General features: G+C 42.2%; 2 protein-coding genes across 3 annotated transcripts in view; both read left to right on the forward strand.

Moving 5' to 3' along the window:
* Positions 1–5,890: 5,890 nt before the first annotated feature.
* LOC119423035 (trichohyalin-like) lies at positions 5,891–8,086 on the forward strand. Its single transcript, XM_037690446.1, has one exon. The coding sequence runs from the start codon at positions 5,891–5,893 to the stop codon at positions 8,084–8,086; it is 2,196 nt and encodes a 731-aa protein (XP_037546374.1).
* Positions 8,087–8,573: 487 nt separating this feature from the next.
* The window catches only part of LOC119422687 (nocturnin), a 19,121-nt gene continuing 7,234 nt past the window's right edge, over positions 8,574–20,460 (forward strand). The window contains exon 1 of one of the 2 annotated variants that reach the window (XM_037690077.1): positions 8,574–8,694. The gene's annotated coding sequence lies outside the window, so the exon portion shown is untranslated. Of the gene's footprint in view, positions 8,695–20,267; positions 20,286–20,460 lie in introns of those variants that run through there. The other variant, XM_037690079.1, reaches the window with a different exon arrangement.

Below are 20,460 nucleotides of genomic sequence, written 5' to 3' on the forward strand. Positions count from 1 at the left end.
GAATGTCGGGACTTGCTTTCGGCAATGTCTACAGAAAACATTTTTCTGCCCCTCATCTGACAATTTAAATCCAAACCATCTCCGAAAGAACAGCCATCGTTTCTCTTTTTGTTCAGCAGCTAAGCTGCTCTTCACATCTCCCTTGTTTACTTGTGCTAAACGTCTCTCGCCCGCCTCGAAGCAGGAAGCGGGCAGAATGCGGCAGAAGGAGGGGGGCCGCATGGGAGAAAGAAGAGCAGGCAGATTTTCACGTATATTATCGTTTATATTGAAATAATGTCGGTTTATATTGCGAATAAAATTATATCAATATTTTTAAAATATCGATATATCGCCCAGCCCTAATTAAAATTAATGCATTTTACAATAAAAAGTTCAGCAGTCTCGTCTTTTCACTTGTTCCTGACTTTCCTTACCCGCCCCCCCCCCCCCCCCCAACCTCATTATGCCATACAATCACAACAACATAGCTTTTTCTTCACAGAACACCTGATCACTACACACTTGCAACGGTTTTGATTTGAATTGTTTGTCTAAGCATCACTTGAAACAGTCTCGACGACAGAGCTGGTAAAATAATCCCCAGATGTAGAGTCGGATTAATGCAGCCAACCAGAGGTGCCAGGTTGAAAGAAGAAAGGTTAAGTTCTTCTCTCTTCTTCTGAAAAGCAACGACGGCTAAAGGTTGTGAGGACGAGAGGTGCAAGAAAGAACTGGGCTAAGATCACCAAGTCTAACTGGTCGCTGAATTCAGCTGTCAACAAAAACCCTGATGAGTCCGAGTTACATTAACCCTCAAACAATCATTTAATAATGTAACTGTGTTAGAAGTATAAAAAAAACAATAAAATTACATTTTTTGCATCTAAAATTGTTTAGGCTGGTACCTCGCTGCCCTGCAACTAGTTGGCGAATGACAATGAGGGAATCTCCAGAGCATCCAACAATCGACAGAAAACATCCAAAACAAACGTCCAGGTCTAGAAACCAGGATGCTGATGAAAAATTATTGAGATATTTGTTCAAATCTGCCCATCTTCCTTTTAAAAATGTGCTTTGGTAGATCAAATCATAAACGTTGGGGCGGCAGACAAACCGGGTACAAAACCAGCCACGGATGGCAATCATCATCAAGAGGTGAGAGGAACCATTTGTGAAGCATTAAAAATAAAAAGTTTAAAAGCCAACAAACCACTGACGCAAGGGGTAAAAAGAGCAATTGTAGAGATAATGAATAGCATTCTTTTACACGTTACCTTTAAAAAAGTCTACATTTTTTTTGTTTACTCAGGGAAAAAACTAAATTGAGTGAAACAGAAAAAATCTGGAGCTTTTCCTTTTACTCAGTAAGATTCAGATTTCTGTGCTGGACTCCATTTTATCATGAAAAACGACATGTTTTGTTGTGCAGTTTGCATGTAAACTACCTCTTTTAACTCTTAAAGTGCTTAATAAATAAAGTTGTATTAATTGAAACGTTCAGACCTGCTTGAATTGTTTTCATTGAGCATAAATTTCACAGGGTCAAAGCTCAAACTTGGCCTCCTGATGCATGCTCAATAATCCAGGTAGATAAATCTAACAAGACTGAGTCAGGTCCTGTGGATGAATTCTTCTTTGCTGAAACGTTTTGGTTTTTATCCAAAAGACTTCTTCAGTTTGAGGAGCTGCAGCAGTTTCAAGGGCACTGCATACTCCATCCGAAGTGCCAAAATCGTCTCATTGTTGCAGTTGTGTAATGAAAATTACGTCATTTTGGTCGCAGACCAGCTTCTTCCGCCCATTCTCGACACAAGGCCTTGGTCAAAACGTTCTCACAGGCGTATGCTCCAAGTGTGTGATTGGTCAGAAGCTTGTGGGCGTGTCCATCAATGCAGAAATTAACTCGGACATTCAGCTGCACGACTAAACAAACACACTAAATTAGTCAAATGAACAAAAACGAATGGATGGAGATCGTGCAGACATTGTGGAGTGTTGCGCTCCCTTCATCATAGATTTGTGGCCAAAGGCAGACGCAGGGACAGAGTGGCGACTCTGGCAGGAAGAAACCCACATGGTGATAAATGCTGCAGCAGGAGGGCTTTCCCAGGAGCTCTGTGTCTCGTGGACGTGGACTATGAAAGGTGCGTGTGAAAATGAACGTCCTGCACATGAGAAGGTGCTGCTTATAAGTAGGAACCGATCCACCTTTTTTTTTTTTACTTTCGATCCGATCCCGATACCTAAATCTGGATATCGGCCGATACCGATCCAGTTCCAATATCATCATCAATATTGATTTTATATGAGGCTGTAATAATCTCCTCTCAACTAGAATTTGTACAAATATATGCATGCATGTCCAAAAAGGCAACTTGAGGTAAGTTTTATTAATGTTGGATAAGTTTTTAAAGTTAGAATTAAATTCTGCTAACACAAAACATGATTTTATTTATTCCTAGCTTTAAAGTGGACGTTAAAGTGATTAATTTAAGTGATTATTCATTCAAATATTGACTTGTCCTAATTAAATAAACGATTTTGAAAGTTTAAAAGTACACTAAAACACTTTAAATAAAATGCCTTTAAGATGCAACGTGTTAATTGTTCCACATTAAGATAAGAAATAATAATAATAACAATAAATAATTTTCTTGTAATTTTCAAATCATGTTTTTTTTAATGATTGTCTACTGTTGTACTGACATTGCACGTTGCCGTCTTGTTTTGTGTAAAATACTTCCACACAGCGGACATGTTTAGATGAAAACTTGTTAGCCGTTAGCCACAGTGCTGCTAACTCAGTCCTCACCTTGTAGCTGGCTGCAAACTACGAACTGGATTTCCTGAATGTGAGGCGGGACTTATTACTCTGGGCTCATGAGACACGCCTCCGTTCAGGAAATCCATTTCATAGTTTGAAGCCAACGTGCATCATGGATCGGAAATCTCTGCAGGTTTAATCCGATACGTAAATTATGCTGGTATCGGAGGCCGATACACCGGATCAGCCCCACCCCTACTTATAAGACTGAGTTTGTTGCAGCTCCTCAGACTGAAGAAGTCCTTTGGATTAAAGATGAAACATTTCTACAATTAGAATCTGTCCAGATGACCTGACCTTTTGCCTTGGGTAGATTTACGTAATTTGTTGCTATAATGTCATCACTTTAAGCAAATTTCACCTGATCAGAGGAAGTAGTTATTCAGTATTTTGTAAATGATGACGGTGAATGTGATCTGATGAACAGGTTGAACTACCTGACCAACAAAGAAGCACAAAACTTTGAAATACAAATGCACGTCACCTCAGGTTTTGTATGTAACATTTTCATACTCTCACTTCACAATTATGCTCTGCTTCATGTTAAACGGTCTCGTTAAAACCCAGTAAAATAATTTCTAATTTGTGGTTGTAACATGACAAAATGTGGATCAAGGGAAGGGGATACTTTTTTCAACGCCCTGGTCAGACCTTCTTTTATCAAAACCTTTGCTGTAAGATAGCCAACAAGTTGCACATCTATTTAGAGATTTGATTTTTATTTATTTATTGGTCTGGGCAGCAGCATTAGAGTTAAAAATCACAAACTCTAACAAAGAAAAGCTGGAGTTGAAGGTGCTGCTGCAGAAGATTTTGGCATTTAGGTTCTGAGTGACATTCTGCATAGCATTTTACTATCATTTATTTTAATGCAAAACTGTTAGGTACCTTAACTCTTCGCACTTCAGGTGTCAACAACTTTTATCTGCAGCTGCTCTCGAGAAATGATCTGTGAGCTGCTGCAGAACGAAGTGAAACGATGCAACGACGCATACATGAAACTCACCGATGTTTGCAAATTAAAAATCACCAAATTGAGTGGATGAGTACCTTGAGCTTCAGGAGTTACGGAGGAATTGGAGTCATAGAAATCTGAACGATGGCGACGTGTTAGGTGGCTTCTTAAATTGGTGGTATTCCCTCCTTTTGCAAGGACGATTTTGCGGCACAAGCGGCAAATGGCCTCGTCTGTGTTCAGAGGCTGTCCCTTCTCATTTGCCTTCAAGCCGAAGTACATCCACACGGCGGACTTGCTCCTGGGCTTACAGACGAGAGCCATGTCTCCGATGCTCCACGCGCTGCGGAGCTTCTGCCACAGCTACGGCAGGTAGGTAGATACGGCGGGAAAGACGGTAACGCAAAATATACCACTTTGAAAACATAAATTTTCAGTCCAAAAGTTTCACATAGAAAGCGCGACAATATGCGATTCAAAAGACTCCCTTGGACTTTAGCTGTCATCAGTAAAAAACGCGAATTTCCAAACATTTAATTGGGGTTGGAGTTTGTTTGCTTTATTTCTATGCTGTTGTTTTGCTTTCTTTCCAACTGCGTCATCAACATGCGACTTCCAGGGTTGCCAGGCGCAACTGTCAACACAAGCATGAAAACGCAAATCTTACATGGCAGTGTCTTTAAAACGCAAATAATGTCGAAAAAGTATCAACTAATTAATTAAAATACTTCCTGTGTTAGATTTTTTTTTTGGTTTAGTTCTTTTTGTGTTTTTTTTTAATTAATATGTATAACTTCTATCCAACAATTTTCTTGTTTATTATCCTTAAAATAATTAATAGTGCTGGTGGTGAGAACTAAATTTCTTTTTGTGGAAACATGAAGGCAAGAGGTGTTCACCAACGTAACCAACAAAATTAAAAATTATACTAATGAATAATATACAATTATTTTATTCAGTTACTTATTTGCTTGTGAATATATTTATGATAAAAGCCTTCAAAACAAACTAGTTTCAAACTACACACTCAATAATGTACATTTCAATTCAAATGATTTAAGATATGCATTGTATAGTATTTTATTTTTTAACAGGATTTTTATTCTACAACATTCATACACTACATTTAAGTCTAATTCATATTGAGCAATAGTTTTAGTCAATGTCAATTTATTTCTATAGCACATAAAAACAACAAAAGCTGACCAAAGTGCTTAAGAATTAAGTAAAATTAAAAAGAAAAAAAAAACATAATCCTTTTTTTCTTTTTAATTTGACTTCCAAGAAGAAAATTTGAAATGTGTTGCAGATTTGTGATTTTCAATAAGTAGTCTTGAGTAATTTTTTCTTTTGAGTGGCCTTTGAGTAAGTTTTTGGATGGCCTACAAAATTTAGTTAAATTGTGGGGCTGGGAAAAGCACATCATTAAAAAAAAAAGTAAAATACATTTTTAAATCAAAACAACACTCAAATGGTTTAATTTAACAAAACACGTAAACAACAATTATTTAATGTAAATTGTATTTAAAAAAATATATATATATTTGTTCACATCTAGAAATATATAATATATTTGTAATTAGTGAAACATTGCTTTATTAGGTATATAAAAGTATCCAAAAATCGTTAATATTTTTAAAAGATGTGGCTTGTTTACTTGCCAGGGTATTTAAAAGAAAGAAAGAAAACAGCAGATTATCGCAACTATTCCTCAGATTGTATTCATACCTGGCAACCCAGCAGTTTCTGCAGTTTGATGTTTGCTGACAGTCGTTTTTCTGCGGGTCAAGCTAAACGTCAGGTAAGCTCAAATCTCGGCCTGTGTTGCGTTTTACTATCATTACACACGTTTAACGAGCCTTTCTCTCGTGTTTTAAACACGAGATCCACCCAGCGTGGGAGTGTATTTATTTTTATTTACGAGCTTACATAAAATCGCTTTACTGTATTTCTCAGTTAGCGATCGCTTAGAGGGATTTTGGTCTTCGTGGCGCGCCGTCGAACTCTCCGTTGCGGGAGCAACCGTTGCTATGGCGACGCTAACTAACAAAACAATCCATTCGGAAGTTTAAAACGGCTGCTTGTGGTCCAACAAACACGGCGTTAGAACCGGACGCGGTCGGAAATCCATGGCGCTCTGCCTGGTCCCGGACTTCCCGGCCGTCCTGCTGGTTCTGGAGCATTTAACGGAGCTGGACAGGCAGCTGAAGGAGGATGGAGTCCCGTTCGCGTCCAAGGCCCGCGTCCACCTGACCGCCCTAACCGCTGCCGTCTCCGAGCTGGAGGCCGCCAGGCGCGCTGCTCACGAACACCTGGAGGTGGAAACTATCGAGAACGGCAAGCTGAGACACCAGATTAAGAACATGTCCGACCGTATGAGCGAGGAGATGATGGCGGATGCAGCAGCGGCCCGGGAGTCCAACGCTGAGGAGATGGAGCGGCTGCGCAAAGACCTCAAGCTGGTCTCACATCTCCAGGAAGACGCTGGAGAAAAGCTGCAGGCACTTTTAAACCAGAACAAAACGCTTCACCCCGAGCGGGAGCAGGTGAAGGCCGAGCACGAGGCCGTCATTGCTGCTCTGAATGAACAAATGAATCTAAAATACAACCTGCAGATGCAGCTGGATGAGAAGCTGCAGCAGATGGAGGAGCTCAAATCCTCCTTCGCTGCTGTCCAACAGGAAAGAACGTCCCTTGAGCAAAACATGGCGTTACAGAGGAAGGCTTGCTCGGAGAAAAAAGGCCGCCTGTCCCGAGAGGCGGACGAGACGGTGGAGAGAATTAAGCTGCAGGTAGAAGCCGTCGACGAGAGGAGAGAAGAGTTCGACCGCGTGAACGGCAAGAAAGAAGAAACTCTCGGGCGTTTAGGTGAACTCCGTGCTCGTGTGGACACACTGGAGAGCATCCTGAAAAAAGTGGTGACGTCTCGGACGCAGTGTGAGCAGAAGCTGGAGGAGGAAGCCCAAAGGCACAAAGAACTGAGTCAACAAATAGAAAGGCAGGAGAAGGAGTCTCGTGAGTTAAAGGAGGCCTTCAGTGTCACCATCAAAAACCTTCAGGAACAAATCGCTGCGGTGGAAAAGAAAATGGAGGAGGACCGAGCGTCTGGGCTGCTCCTTGGAAAATCCTTGTCTCAGATGTGTGAGTTATTAAAGCATAGGCGCGATGAGGAAAACGAAGTGCGGGCTGAGTGCGTGCACGTGTCCCAGCAGCTGGAATGGTCCAGGCTGCAGCTGGAGGAGTGCATCGCCTCCATCGTCGTCCACAGCAAGGACGTCAGGAAGATGGAGAAGGAGACCGAAGAACTCCAAGAAGCAGAAATCAGCACCAGGCGTGCGTTTGAGAGGAACCGGGAGGAGCTGCGCAGGGATATGGAGTCAGCCAAGGAGAAGATCAGTCAGTACGAGGAGGACAAGAGGAGGTTCAGTCAACTCCTGGAGGAGGCAAAGAGCAGGCACGAGGAGCATGTGGAGAAAATGAGGTCTGATATTAGTCACACAAAGAGGAGGTACGAGGAGCTGCTGCAGGAGGAGGCTGAGCTCCTGCAGCTGAAGCCCAAAAGCGCCGACATCGACTTCCTGATCAGCTACATGACCCAAACAGAGATGGAGAACAGACAAATGGAGAAAATCCTCCAGCAGAAGGTGCAGCAGATCAGTGCAGAGATCCAGGCCATCCGCAGGAGCACCGAGGAGAAGCAGAGAGAGCTGGAGGAGAAAGAGGAGATGCTGAAGGAGGTGGAGGCAACGTGGACCGAAATGAAAAACAGACACGACCGTCTCACCAGCGAGCTGCGCTGGCAGAAGACTGAGCTGGAGCTGTCGATTCAGGACACAAAGAACCAGACGGAGTTCCTGCTGGGCCAAGAGGAGGACCTGAAGGCCGAGCTGGAGGAGCTGCAGGAGACTCGCACAGACATGCTGAGCAAACGGAGCTCAGAGCTCAGAGCCATGGAGGTGAGCATCTGTAACCACAGCGTGATCCTGGAGCAGGTCAGGGTGGAGAACAGCCGGCTGCACCTCTACATCAGTCGGGTCCAAGCAGCCAGGCAGGCGAAGGAGCAACACCAGCAGGAGGACCAAAAGCTCCGACCCAAAACAAAAGACACGATGGAGAGTTTACGGGAGGCGTGGAGACAGGACGTCACAGTGACCCAAAAGTCTGAGAGCAGAGACGACGTCCTGCTGGGGTCCATGAATTCAATGCAGAACCGACTGAAAACCAGGGAGAAGCAGCTGATGAACGTCAGCGCCATCCTGCACCACAAGATGATGGACTTTAGCAAACGGGTCGGCCTTCAAGCTACAGCGACGCAGCAAATCTGACAACATCCCCAACGCGGAGTCATGTTTCAGGAAGCAACGTGAGAATAAAAATAATAATTCTGCTCTCATCTGTCATTCCTGCAGCGTCACTGCAGAAAATCTGCACAGATGCATCTGAACAGTAAAGACACTTTAAAGTCCCAGGATTACCCACAATCCAACACTGCACTGTTTTGGTGAATGAGTGACGTCACAACAGAAACTGAAGCTACTTCCTCGCCTCCCTGAAATATTTTTTTTTCCCTTCTGCGATGAAAATCACAGAAAACTAAAACCGAAAACGCGCTGCAGCAGTTTGTAACACACCAACGACCGTCGTTTGTTGTCGTATGACGTCACGTGAGCGTTCGTTGATGAAAGACTCGTTTCCTGCGTGATTCCAACCAGCAGATGGCGGAAAAAGGATCGAGTTTCCTCTCTGTTGTGACCTTGCTCTGCCTTTAAAGGCTCGGTCAGCTGCTCTCTTGAACCCCAGCAAACTAAAGAAAAAAACATGCGCACATGCGTGGAGGCACGCGCGTGTTTCTATGTCACGCACCAGCAGGAGGAAATGCTGCTTTAGAAACACGAAGGAGCTGCGAGGAGACCACCTCATTCCTGTGGAGAAGGTGGGTGCTGAGAAAACACAATGGCTGTGACGTAGTTTGCAGATATCCAGTCCCAAACCTCTTATTTTAAATTGTATTAGGTATTTGTGTGTGTAAGGTCAGTACAAACCTCTTATTTTTAATTTATTAGGTATTAGTGTGTGTAAGGTCAGTACGAGTGTTTTCCTCAGAGGATGTGGAACCACCAACTTGTGGTTGCACCAAAGCAGCAGGAAGTTGGCAACCATTCCTTTAAGTTTGTAAATACGAGAGCTGAACTAAATCTACTTTCACAATAAAGACGGGAGTAAATAAAATGGTTGGCTGTCATTTTAGCTAACGTGCAGCTGAAGTAGTTTATAGATTTACAATTTGTGAAGAGTCAGGACAAAAAGTTAATTGTTTAAAGTAAAGCTATTGTGACGGCAAACTAATTTATAAAACGGCTTCGATTTAATTCAACCGTGTGTTGTGATTTTTAGAAGTTGTTTTTGTTCACTTTCTTTTTTTTTTTGTTGCCTGATGTGATAAGCGAGCGATTGTGTAATTTTGTGTGCGTCTGTCTTTTTTAGAAAAACATCTTAACTACTGGGTAGATTTAATAAAAACTTAACTGTTTGGATCTCTACACATCTGATTTACCTTTCTCCCATTCAAGATGGCTGCCTGCTGTGTTAGGAAACACAGAAATAACATTTGTTGTGGTAGTAGATAAGAGGGATCTCCAACATGTCCTCCAGAGATAACAGATCTCACAGCACATTTAAAACCTTGGTATACATACCATTTTATTTATAGAGCACTTAAAACAGCGACAAGGCCAACCAAAGTGCTGTACAGACAGAACAACAGACAGCACACGAAGCAAAATACAAAATTAAGTAAATCAAAAATATAGACATAAAAACGATGCAGATAATAAATATGACGACTAACCAGTGTGGAGCGTACAGGTTCAAAACACAGATCACCTGGTTTTGAAAGCTACTGAATAGTAGTGAGTTTTTAAACAGGACTTGAAAACCGAGAGGGAGAGGGTCTGACTGACAAACAGAGGTAACTCGTTCCAAAGTCTTGGTCCTGCTACAGAGAAGGCCGTGTCACCTCTGCGCTTAAGACGAGTTCCTGGAACTTCAGAGGAGCAACTGGTCCGCTGACCTCAGGAGGCGTGGTGGGACATACGGCTGTAGCAGATCAGAGAGATGGGGGGGGAACTGTTCAGTGATTTGTAGACATACAGGAGTATTTTGAACTGGATTCGAAGGTGAACTGGTAACCAGTGCAGTGAGGCCAAAACTGGTGTAATGTGCTCTCTTTTGCCTATACTGGTTAAAAATGGGGCTGCTGCATTCTGGACCAGTTGTAGTCGTGCATTGGAGGTCTGACTGATACCAAACAGGAGTGAGATGCAGTAATCAAGCCTAGATGTAATGAATGCATGTATTACTGTCTCCAGGTTCTTTTTGGACAATATGGGCTTCAGTTTAGACAGCCGCCTCAGTTGGAAGAAACATGATTTAACAATCATGTTTACATGACTGTTAAGTTTCAGGGAAGGGTCCATTATCACTCCCAGATTAGTGACTCTTTGTTTTTCTGACAGGGTTAGAGCAGAGAGGTCAATACAGTGGTTTGTGATCGTGTCGTTGGGAGGGAACAACATGACTTCAGACTTCTTTTCATTGAAATTTAAGAAATTTAAAGCCATCCAGTCCCTGATGTCAGCCAGGCAGTCAAGCAGAGGTTGAATAGAGCATGTACCATTGTGTCTTAGGGGGAAGTAAATTTGACAGTCATCGGCGTAGAAGTGGAAGGGCATGTTGTGTTTCCGGAAAATATCACCAAGTGGCAGCAGGTATAAAGAGAATAGGAGGGGACCCAGGATGGACCTCTGCGGAACCCCCCATTTAAGCTCTGCCGCTGCAGAACTAAAATTCTTGATGGAGACACAAAAGGATCTGTCAGAGAGGTAAGATCTGAACCAGTTGAGGGCTGACCCTGTGACGCCCACCCACTGCTCTAACCTAGCAATGAGGATCTCATGGTCGATGGTGTCAAAGGCGGCTGTGAGGTCCAACAGGACAAGCAGCACAGAATCATCGGTATCTGTGAATCTGAAGATGTCGTTAAAAACCTTCAGCAGGGCAGTTTCAGTGCTGTGGACAATGCGCTTCTTTCATTTAAATGGTAAATTATATGGCACATTTCTAAATAATCAAGATGCTTAATGTGCTTTACAACACGATCTGTGGCTTCATTTACCTCCACACATTCATACAGCACTCTACTAGATCTGTACAAAGACAATTGAACAAATCATTAAAGACTCATCGGTGCTTTAGATAACATTCATACACGTTAAAAAAAGATTTGTAGGCTCAATCATCCAGGTAGATAAAACAAAAAAGGTTAAATAATTTAATCTGGACCAGTTTCTTTAAGGGAGAAACGTTTCGTCTTCCATCCGGAAGACTTCATCAGTCTGAGGCCTGCCAACCAGATATGTCCCATAAGTAGCCTTCATTGCTGTTACGGCTACTTATATTCGTACATCAATGTTTTGCCCAGGGACATTTCAGCATGCTGGTGGAATCAAACCCCCAACTCTCCTGTTGGAGGGCAACCGCTCTAACCACTCAGCCACTGCTGCCGACAACTGACGATGATGTTTATGTTTGTGTTCGCTCCTCCGTGTAGTGGAGAAAGCTGCCTGCCTTTAAGGTCAAAGAGTGAAGGAGCTATTTAACACCACACACTTGATCCATGGGTGCTCCAAAGTTCAGCGTTCCCCTGATCTGCTCACACAAATAACCGCTTGCGTCAGACAGGCACGAAGATTTAAAAAAATAACAACAAAATCTGTTTGCTTAATGTGGACGCCTCAGTTGTGGATGATAGATAATTTGTGAAAACTCATCCATCTAATGGTTAATGAGATATTTTAACAAACAGCTGATTCCAAAAGTTAATGCCAACACTTTAAACAGAGGTCTTGTGCTGTCAGTGAGTGCTCACAGTACAAGTTGAGGATAAGTCTCAGCTACTACCACACCGAATTTTAGCTCAATATTTGTGTAATTAGTAGAGTTGTTGAAATTCTTGGCAGCCATCGAGTTAATTAGTTTTAGATGTTGACGCAAAGATCCACGTTTTGAAAGCTTCATCAAAAACCGTTCAGTGACTCATGAACTATTTTGCTAACAGAACAGGTTACATTATCGCTTGGCTTTGCTTTCAGCGGCAGGTGATAATCTGTAATCGGGATTATTAGATTTGAAAAATTGTAACAATGTTCAGTTAGGTCATCTAGGTTTCTTTTTGTGCTGAGATGTTTTGTCCTTGATCCAAAGAACTTCATCAGTCTGAGGAGCTACAAACAAATTGAGTCCCACAAGCAGCACACTCGCATATTGGGGGGAAAAAACATGACCTGACTGAACGTTGTTGGATTTTTACCTGGATTATTGAGCATGAACTTTCATGTTGATAAATTGGAGTTTTAGTTTCCACCTGTAGAGGGCGATGATGCACGTTACACTCCAGCAAACCGAAGAAGAAGACTAAAGTTTGTAACAATGGTCCTAAACACTGTAGAAAAGAAAACCTGTGTTACCAGATAATTTTAAACCTGAAGTTTATTTTTTAACCACTAACAAGTGAAATAAAGACATTGCAAGGCAATGACAACACTTTTACACAGCTCGAGAGGGGAGGACGTTCCGTTTCTCAGCAGGCAAAGGGAGCTGGCTAACTAGCTTGTTGTACGGAGGCCTACAAGACCAAATTCTACGGTGACGGGTGGACACGTAATTTCCAGAGTAGGAGCGGAAAAATATAAACCTTCAACGCATTTTAAAATCGATTTGTGGGCGATTCAGAATCGCCAGGACTTAGAATTTTGATTCTTTAATGAAAAAGAAAAAGATTCATTAAAGAGTATCGTTGGTAGAGCGTGATACTTTTTAATGAATCCGTTTTTTTTTTCTGCACCCCTAGAAGCTACCCTTTCAGCTACCAGGGAAAACTCCCAACACACAGGCACAATGTTGGGGTGTTAAGGGACCTGGTCAGACGTAGCCCAAACGAGCAACATGGGTTTGTCTCCCTGTGGGCCCACCACCTACAGAGTCGGGTGCACGACGCCATGGGCAGTGGCCAAAGGCGGGCCCCTTGGCGCTCTGACCCTGACTTATCAAAGATGGCTCTTGAGACATGGAACATAACCTTTTAAAACTATTGTTAAAGCCTTAAAGGGCAAAGCCTATATGAAATAGAACATGCATAACCCTTGACCTAATATATTCTTAAGAAAGACCCTGCCAGGGGCAGTTACTGTACAGTTGCCCCCAGCAGCATAGCTCCAAGGATCATTCAGTCGCACACACTCTTCCACCACGATAAGGCTGTGATTCAAGGATGGCAATCATATCAAGAAACCTATTTCCAAATCCAAAATGTCTAAATGTTCTAACAATAAATACATGTTCCACAGAATCAAAGTCTTTATAGAAATCTAGAAACAACATAAAGCTGTCGTCCTTTATTTAATGACTGTAGTCAGTAAAGTCCTGAACTGGGCGGATGTTGTTATTGATGGATCTTCCTTTTAGAAAACCAGATTGTGTAGTACTGATCAGTTTAGATTAACCAAATTTTATCTCCAAATCTGTTGTGATGATTTTGTAGTCTGTATTCAAAAATGCAATACTTCTTAAATTATTTAAAAATATATATTTCCCAGGTTTTGGAATTAGTTTTATTATACCTTGTTCAATAAGTTCCTTCCTGATAAGATGTTCTTCTAAATCCTGGAACAACGGAAGTTTGAAATCCTCCCAGAAATGTTTATATAAGTTAGCCGTTAATCTGTCTGGCCCAATAAAGCGATCAGATGCCAACTTTTTTTTTAATGCGCTGTCAAATATGGTGTTTCTAAGATTTTCAATAGGTTTTCTTAAAATGTACATCAATAACAGGAATTAGATGATGTTGTCAAAAAAGGATCAAGTATTTTTGCTTATTATGTGAAAATTTGTATAGATTACTGTAGAACTTAAATACTTACTCTGTTATGTGTTTGTGCTCTGAATGTTTAACTCCATCAAAAATGAGACTTTAATTGAATTCTTGTCTATGTTTTCTAAGTTACACAAGTTATTTTTTGTTGTTCTGACTTTGCACCTTTTGCAGGCGCCCTTGGCCTTTTTTTATGTACATCTCATCCAATTTGAACTGCAGTTTGTTAATATTCTATTTTCTTCTTCACTCCAATTTAATTTACTGTAAATAGACATGAAATCTTTGACCATCACTGTTTCTTCTACTCTCATTTTCCTATTTAAACCTTGTCTAAATTTAATTGAATGCTTTATAACACTCAATTACAAGTATTCCTATTTACTGATAAGTATTGGTGTTTCAATTTTATTATCCTCTAGGATTAGATCTTTAACGGATTGACAAAACTGACACTTTTAGCCACTGTGGATTAAATTTCCAATAATCTTTATGCCTACTAATTTTCTATTCCATTTTTTTTGTTTGTTTTTTTTGGTTTCAAATTGATAATGCGGTGATCACTTAGAAGACAGTTGACTATTGTTGTTTCTTTAACATAATCTAGGATTGCATCAGATACCAGCTGATAATCAATGATAATGATAATCTGCTTTGACCTTTAGGTTTGTGCCAGATGAACTGTTTGACTCCACTGTATGGAGTTCTCCAAACATCTATCCATTTCACACTGTTGACAAAATCCTAAACAATAGGGTTTCTGGTTTCTCTTGGTGGTTAAGACCAAGGATCCATCAACTCATCTGGAGCTAAGTTAAAATCTGCAACTGTAATATGATCAGTTGTGAAATTAGCATTGAAGTCTGTAATTTCTGTTTTTATCCCATAAATGTTTAGTAAAATTATGGGAACATTATCCACTTCCAAAACACAGACCACCCATTGTCCATCCCCATTCAGTCAAGATTTTACCAGGACGTCTGTAAAAACAAACGACCTCCAGCCGAACAATTTGTCCCATGAAGATGTTTTTTTTTCTCCTCGTTGTTGCGACCAGAACTTTCCATCAGATGAATCCGAATTAATCTCTTGTTGGAAGGTGCAGTCTCCTTGTTGTCCGTTCACTGCAACACAGACTCATAGCAGAGCGGCTCTGACACCGATCAATGAAAAATGCCGGATCGATATTCTGGCCGATATCTGTGACCTGCTCAAGACATCCATCCATCATTTTTACCAGCTTCTTCCTTTCTGGGTCGTGGGGGTCACTGGTGTCCATGACCAGTTTTCACTGCGCGAGAGGCGGGTTACACCCTGGACAAGGAGAGTCCATCACAGGGACATATGAAGACAAACGAGACAAACAACCATTCATACCTAGGGGCGATTTAGAGTTACCAATTAGCCTATATGCATGTTGTTTGTTCGTCGGAGGAATGCATGAAGAGAACATGTAAACTCCACCCAGAAAGGTTCCTGGCCAGGATTCGATCTGTGAACCTTGTGACTCGAAGGTGGCAACTTTACCAACTGCTCCATCATGCTGCCCAGCTCTGGGCGTCCCTATTATAAGTCATAATAATATAATAACAAACAGCTTTGTTTGTTTTTCTGAGAGGCTGACACATGACGGAGTTAATAACAAAATAAAAATTACAATTGTTATATATATAAAATTTAAGTACCGTATGTTTTCACCGCAGTTTACCAACAGCTGAGCATCTCTGCGTTTTAATTTGTTAGATTAAAGTCATGTTGTGCTGAGGGGATGGAGTTGCAGCCATTTTGGTCAAATCTTGTTGATATGTCAACTTTGTACATCTTTCAAAAGGCATTTTGTTGTAGATGTATATGCAAAGATTATTTTCTTTGATGTCAAATTTTAAAACCTCTTTTTATTTTAAACAATTTCATATGAATGTTGCTGGTTTTGTATAAATTTGTTATTTGCTATTATTATTCTAGTCCAGTAATAAGGGGGGAGTGGTGGAGCAGAGGTCAAAGAAGGTGAGCCTCTGATGGGAAAGTGGCTGGTTCAACCCCTGGGACCGATAACATCAAAATGTGCGTGGGAAAGCTGAAGCACCCACACCTGCCTCCACCCTCATTTACCCCACGCTGGGCCCTTGAGCAAGGCCCTTAACTCCCCATCTGCTCCTCCGAGTGCTTGCTGAGCAGGAATTGGAGGATTTGTTTGTCTCATGGTAATTTGGTGCAAAATTATACAATCTAATTAACTTAACCCAATCTGATCCCTACATATAAAAACTGTTCATACCCTCATGAACCCAGAGACTCGAAGTCTTCCGTCTGCTGCTTCAGGTATTTGTTTACAGGTCGTGAAACACGCCGGCATGACATGTACATATAATGTGCACCGTCAGCATGATTCTCCAACAGCCTGCTCTGACGACGTGTTGGGGTTGTTGAGTTCCCAGACCTGAGTCCCCGTCCCTGGTCAGCACAACACTGGGTTCTTGCGGGAGTTGTTTGCTGATGCACAAATATAAAATAAAACTCTGCTCCCAGAGTCGGTTCATTCATTCAAGCTTTATTTATACAGGTTAGTCTCACGGAGCCTCGAGGACTAGTTCAGTTGGGATACTACCAGAAATTTATAGAAACGGGAGATATTTATCGCTCGCTGTAGAAAGCTAAAAACGAAGATGTTTTGCTTTTCTCTGTGTACCTGTTAGCGAAATATCTCGTGAGCCTTTTTTACATTTAGCCTTTTTATTTTACGGGTATTAAGCTAAAGTATGTTGGAGTTGTAGCTGAGCGTCACCTGAAACACATTTAAACATGACATCTCCCTAATGTTATTTTAAAAGTTTGACTAAAATGGCTGAAAAACCTCTAAACAGAAAACGGTCTTAAACTCGAGCATGGAAAAAGATGGCGGGCGACATGCATTCCTTCAAGGAATGATGGCTCAGATACCAGTTTCCTCGTTTTGGGTCAGGATTCAGTTTCGAGACAACTGTGCACATGGATGCAGCGGTTCACGCCTCTCCATTTCACTGCTTTTTTTGTTGTTTCTGTACTTTTGTCTAGCTTTTTTGTGCACAATCCGTTCTGCAAACATCTTTTTAGACCCGTCAGAACCTTTTGGACATTGGTGGCCAATACAGAATATCTGTTTCAAGTGACTTTCATCACGTGCATAACATCCCAGATGACATAGTGAGACCGCCGGGCTCGTCGTGGATTGTTCCCGGGGCTAGGAGCCAGCGTAGATAGAGGGTGAGGAAGCGGAAGCGGGGCTGTAGGTCCGTCGTTATGTCGAGGCTAAGAAAACAACCATACAAGCCATTTTTACCGAGCCTGTATCTTTCCAATGCCAGATCTGTGGTGCATTAAATGAGCAACTTGGAACTACCACTTTCCGGGAATTGCTATGTTGGTGACTGCTGTGTTTTGAGCATCACCGAAACCTTGCTTCACCTGGGGATACCTGATGCAGATAGCTGGCAGATAGCAGATGTGAGTGTTTACTCAGGTGGGCCAACAGAAATTTCTCTAGGACCTTCATGATGTGGTCTATAGTCATTCATTGAGGACCGATGGGTGAGTTTTCTTTGGTAACGTTACAAGGCGGGATGTTTTCCACAACACTGGAACCTTCTCTTGGGACAGGCTAAAGTTGAAGAGGTGCTGCAGAATCCCGCAGAGCTGCTCTGCACAGGCCTTCAGACCAACATGTAGAAGAAGAAATGGCCAGAGGTGGTAGATAAAATATTTGAGGTGTGACAGGACAGCCTTGGGTCAAAGGAGGGTGGTATGTCTGTTTGGCTGTGGGCAAGAGAGGAGGATACTGAGCTTCCTGAACTGAACCTATTGAAGAATGTGTTCGGTTCATTGGCTCTGTCCAGACTTCCATCCTTCTGATCCTCCTTCTGCTTGAAGCCTGTGATCTTTTTCATCCCTGACCACACCTGTTCTTCTTGACAAGATTGTGATCCGTTTTGCCAAGACGGGTGTTGCATTAGCAATGTATGAATTTTCAGTGCAATACAGGCACTGCTGTTTTTAGCATCCATTAATTCAGTTATTCATTCATTCAGTCATTAGCTTCTGCCTTTTCCAAAGTCAGATCTCAGGGGCAGCAGCTTGATCAGGGAGGCACATGCATCTCTCTCCACAACCTCCTCTTCCAGCTCTTCTGGGAGGACCCCAAGGCGTTCCCAAGTCAAGTCTCTCCAGCGTTTCCTGGGTCTTCCCTGGGGTCTTTTTCCAGTCGGACATGCCCGAAGGAGGCGCCCAGGAAACATCCTTACCAGAGCCCAAACCACCGCAACTGGCTCCTTTCTACGTGGAAGAGCAGCGACTCTACTCCGAGTCTCTCCCAGATAACTGAGCTTCTCACCCTGTCTCTTAAGGGAGAGTCCAGCTACTCTGCAGAGGAAACTCATTTCAACCTCCTGTATCTGCGATCTCATTCTTTCAGTCATTACCCAGAATTAGTGGCCATAGGTGAGTGTAGGAACGTAGCCCGACCGGTAAACAGAGAGCTTTGCCTTACAGCTCAGCTCCCTCTTCACCACAACGGACCGGTACAGAGTCCGTAATACTGCAGACGCTGCACCAATCAGTTTGTCCATCTCACGCTCCATTCTTTCCTTACTCTTGAACAAAACCCCCAAGATAATTGAACTCCTCGGGGCAGAACCTCACCCTCGTTCTGTTTTTGGCATTATTTTATTTATTTATTTCCACTTTTTTTGCTTGTGTATGTGTTTGCACTATGTGAGGAGTTGCTTTTAGTCTCATTGTACATAGTTATAGTGGCAATTTCATTCATTCATTCAGGATGACTACTTGAGCATCCATGTTTGCTACTATTGCGATTCAGGTCTTTTCAGGATTGAAACAATAATTCTCCTCTTTCTTGTTTGATCAGATTATAAATCGTGATCGCCACCCAAACGGAAGCCTGCAGTCGGTTCAGCAGCTCTCTGAGCCAGAACCGAAAGTTGTCGAGGGCGTTGACAGGCAGTTATTTGGCAGGTGTTTTAACTGATTTACTACTTCAGTTTGTCAGCATGACACAGTAGGCCTTTGTTCTCCTTTGCGCTAAGGAAAACCCGTCTCTGTGTGTTGTTTTTTTTGTAAACTAAAACAGATTAAAACAAACCTAGACCTGATTGCGGGAGTAGATGTAACCATTATTCTATGATAGACATTGTTGTTTTTGTTTATTGTTTACTAAAACAACACAGACGTGGTGATGAAGCTCATCAAAGCTTCAGAAACAAACATTTTTAAATGCCCTGACCTGAATGAAGAACGAAAAAAGCATGAATTTATTTTTATTTTTTTGGTCATTTTTAGATTTTCAGACATTTATCGCTTCGTGGCTATAAAACCAAATGGGACCAAATTTATAGTTTATTTATCTTTTACATTATTTACAGCTGTTGCCTCACAGCAAGTTGCAGGTTTAACTACCTGTACATAACTTGTCGGCATGGGTTCTTCCCATGCACCCGTAGGCTGTACTACAGTTTCCTCCCACTGTGCAAAAAAACATGTGTGGGTTTTCTCCAGGTAATCCGGTTTCTTCATACATGTTGGGTTGTTTACTCTAAATCAGGGATATTCAACTGGTGGCCCGGGGTCCAAATCAGGCCCATGAGTGAGCTCAGTTCGGCCCACCGGTTCATTTTTAAATAAAACTACATTTTAAACCATAAAACAAACTTGCTTAATAACGATAACTAGGGGTGCACCGATAAATCGGCCGGACGATTTGTTTGCCCCGATTTCCTTAATATTGGGAGATCGGAGATCAGCCGATACTTGAGACCGATTTTTTTATTTTTTGGTAGTTTTAACAACAATTGTCTGAACTTCATTTATATTTCAGAGCACTGCCTCATGGCCAGTTAAAACAAGTTTGTATTGTTTCCAGGATATTGTTCAATGTATGTTTTTCAACAAAATAAGATTGGAAAATTGAAGGTGTGATCTTATAACACCCGACGGTGTCGTTTATAAAACAAAATCTGTATCGGCAGGTCAGACTTTATAGAGACCGTGATTGGTCAGAAAACTGCAATCAGTGCACGCCTGCTGGATAACTGCTGGATGTCCGGCCCCTGAGCTCTTGGCTTTCAGTAACTGTGGCCCCCCGAGCAGTTTAGTTGAGTAGCTCTGCTCTGAATTGTCCCGAGGAGTGAGAGAGCGTGTGAGTGGTCGTCTCATCCCTCATGCAACATTTTATTTATTTATTTCGCCACAGCTAGCACACTCACGTGAGAATTGGCAAATGTTTGTCTTTCCTGATACAACCACAGAACACTGAGCTATCTAGGCTCCACGAGGAGCAGATGGGGGGGGGGGGGGGGTAAGGGCCTAGAGTTGCGTCAAATGAGGCTGAGTGCTTCACCTTTCCCACTTTTTTTTGTTGTTGTTGTTGTTGTTGGTCATGGGATTCGAACTGGCGACCTCTCACCCTCAGACGCTCCTTCTCTAACCTCTGCACCACCACTCCCTGCCTTGTGATCAACTGATGACCTGCCAAAAGCATGACCCCACCTCTCGCCCTGTGACTTCTCCTACCGAACACCTCTGTGACCCTGAACAGGATCGACCAGGTTAGAAAGAGTTGATATCAAAACAAGTTCACAAACGTTTTCTCCTCCTTTTGGAAATTCTCTACTTCTGCACTTCTGGAGCTGCACAAACGAAGCACTGCAGACTGAAGCAATGCAGACTGAAGCACTGCAGACTGAAGCAGTGCAGACTGAAGCAGTGCAGACTGAAGCAGTG

The sequence above is a fragment of the Nematolebias whitei genome, chromosome 16 (assembly GCF_014905685.2).
Source record: "Nematolebias whitei isolate Nwh7 chromosome 16, NemWhi1, whole genome shotgun sequence".
Taxonomy (NCBI): Eukaryota; Metazoa; Chordata; class Actinopteri; order Cyprinodontiformes; family Rivulidae; genus Nematolebias; species Nematolebias whitei.

What these genes read in the sequence shown, in the direction of transcription:
- LOC119423035 (XM_037690446.1), top strand. Translation starts at nt 5,891, where the DNA reads ATGGCGCTCTGCCTGGTCCCGGACTTCCCGGCCGTCCTGCTGGTTCTG.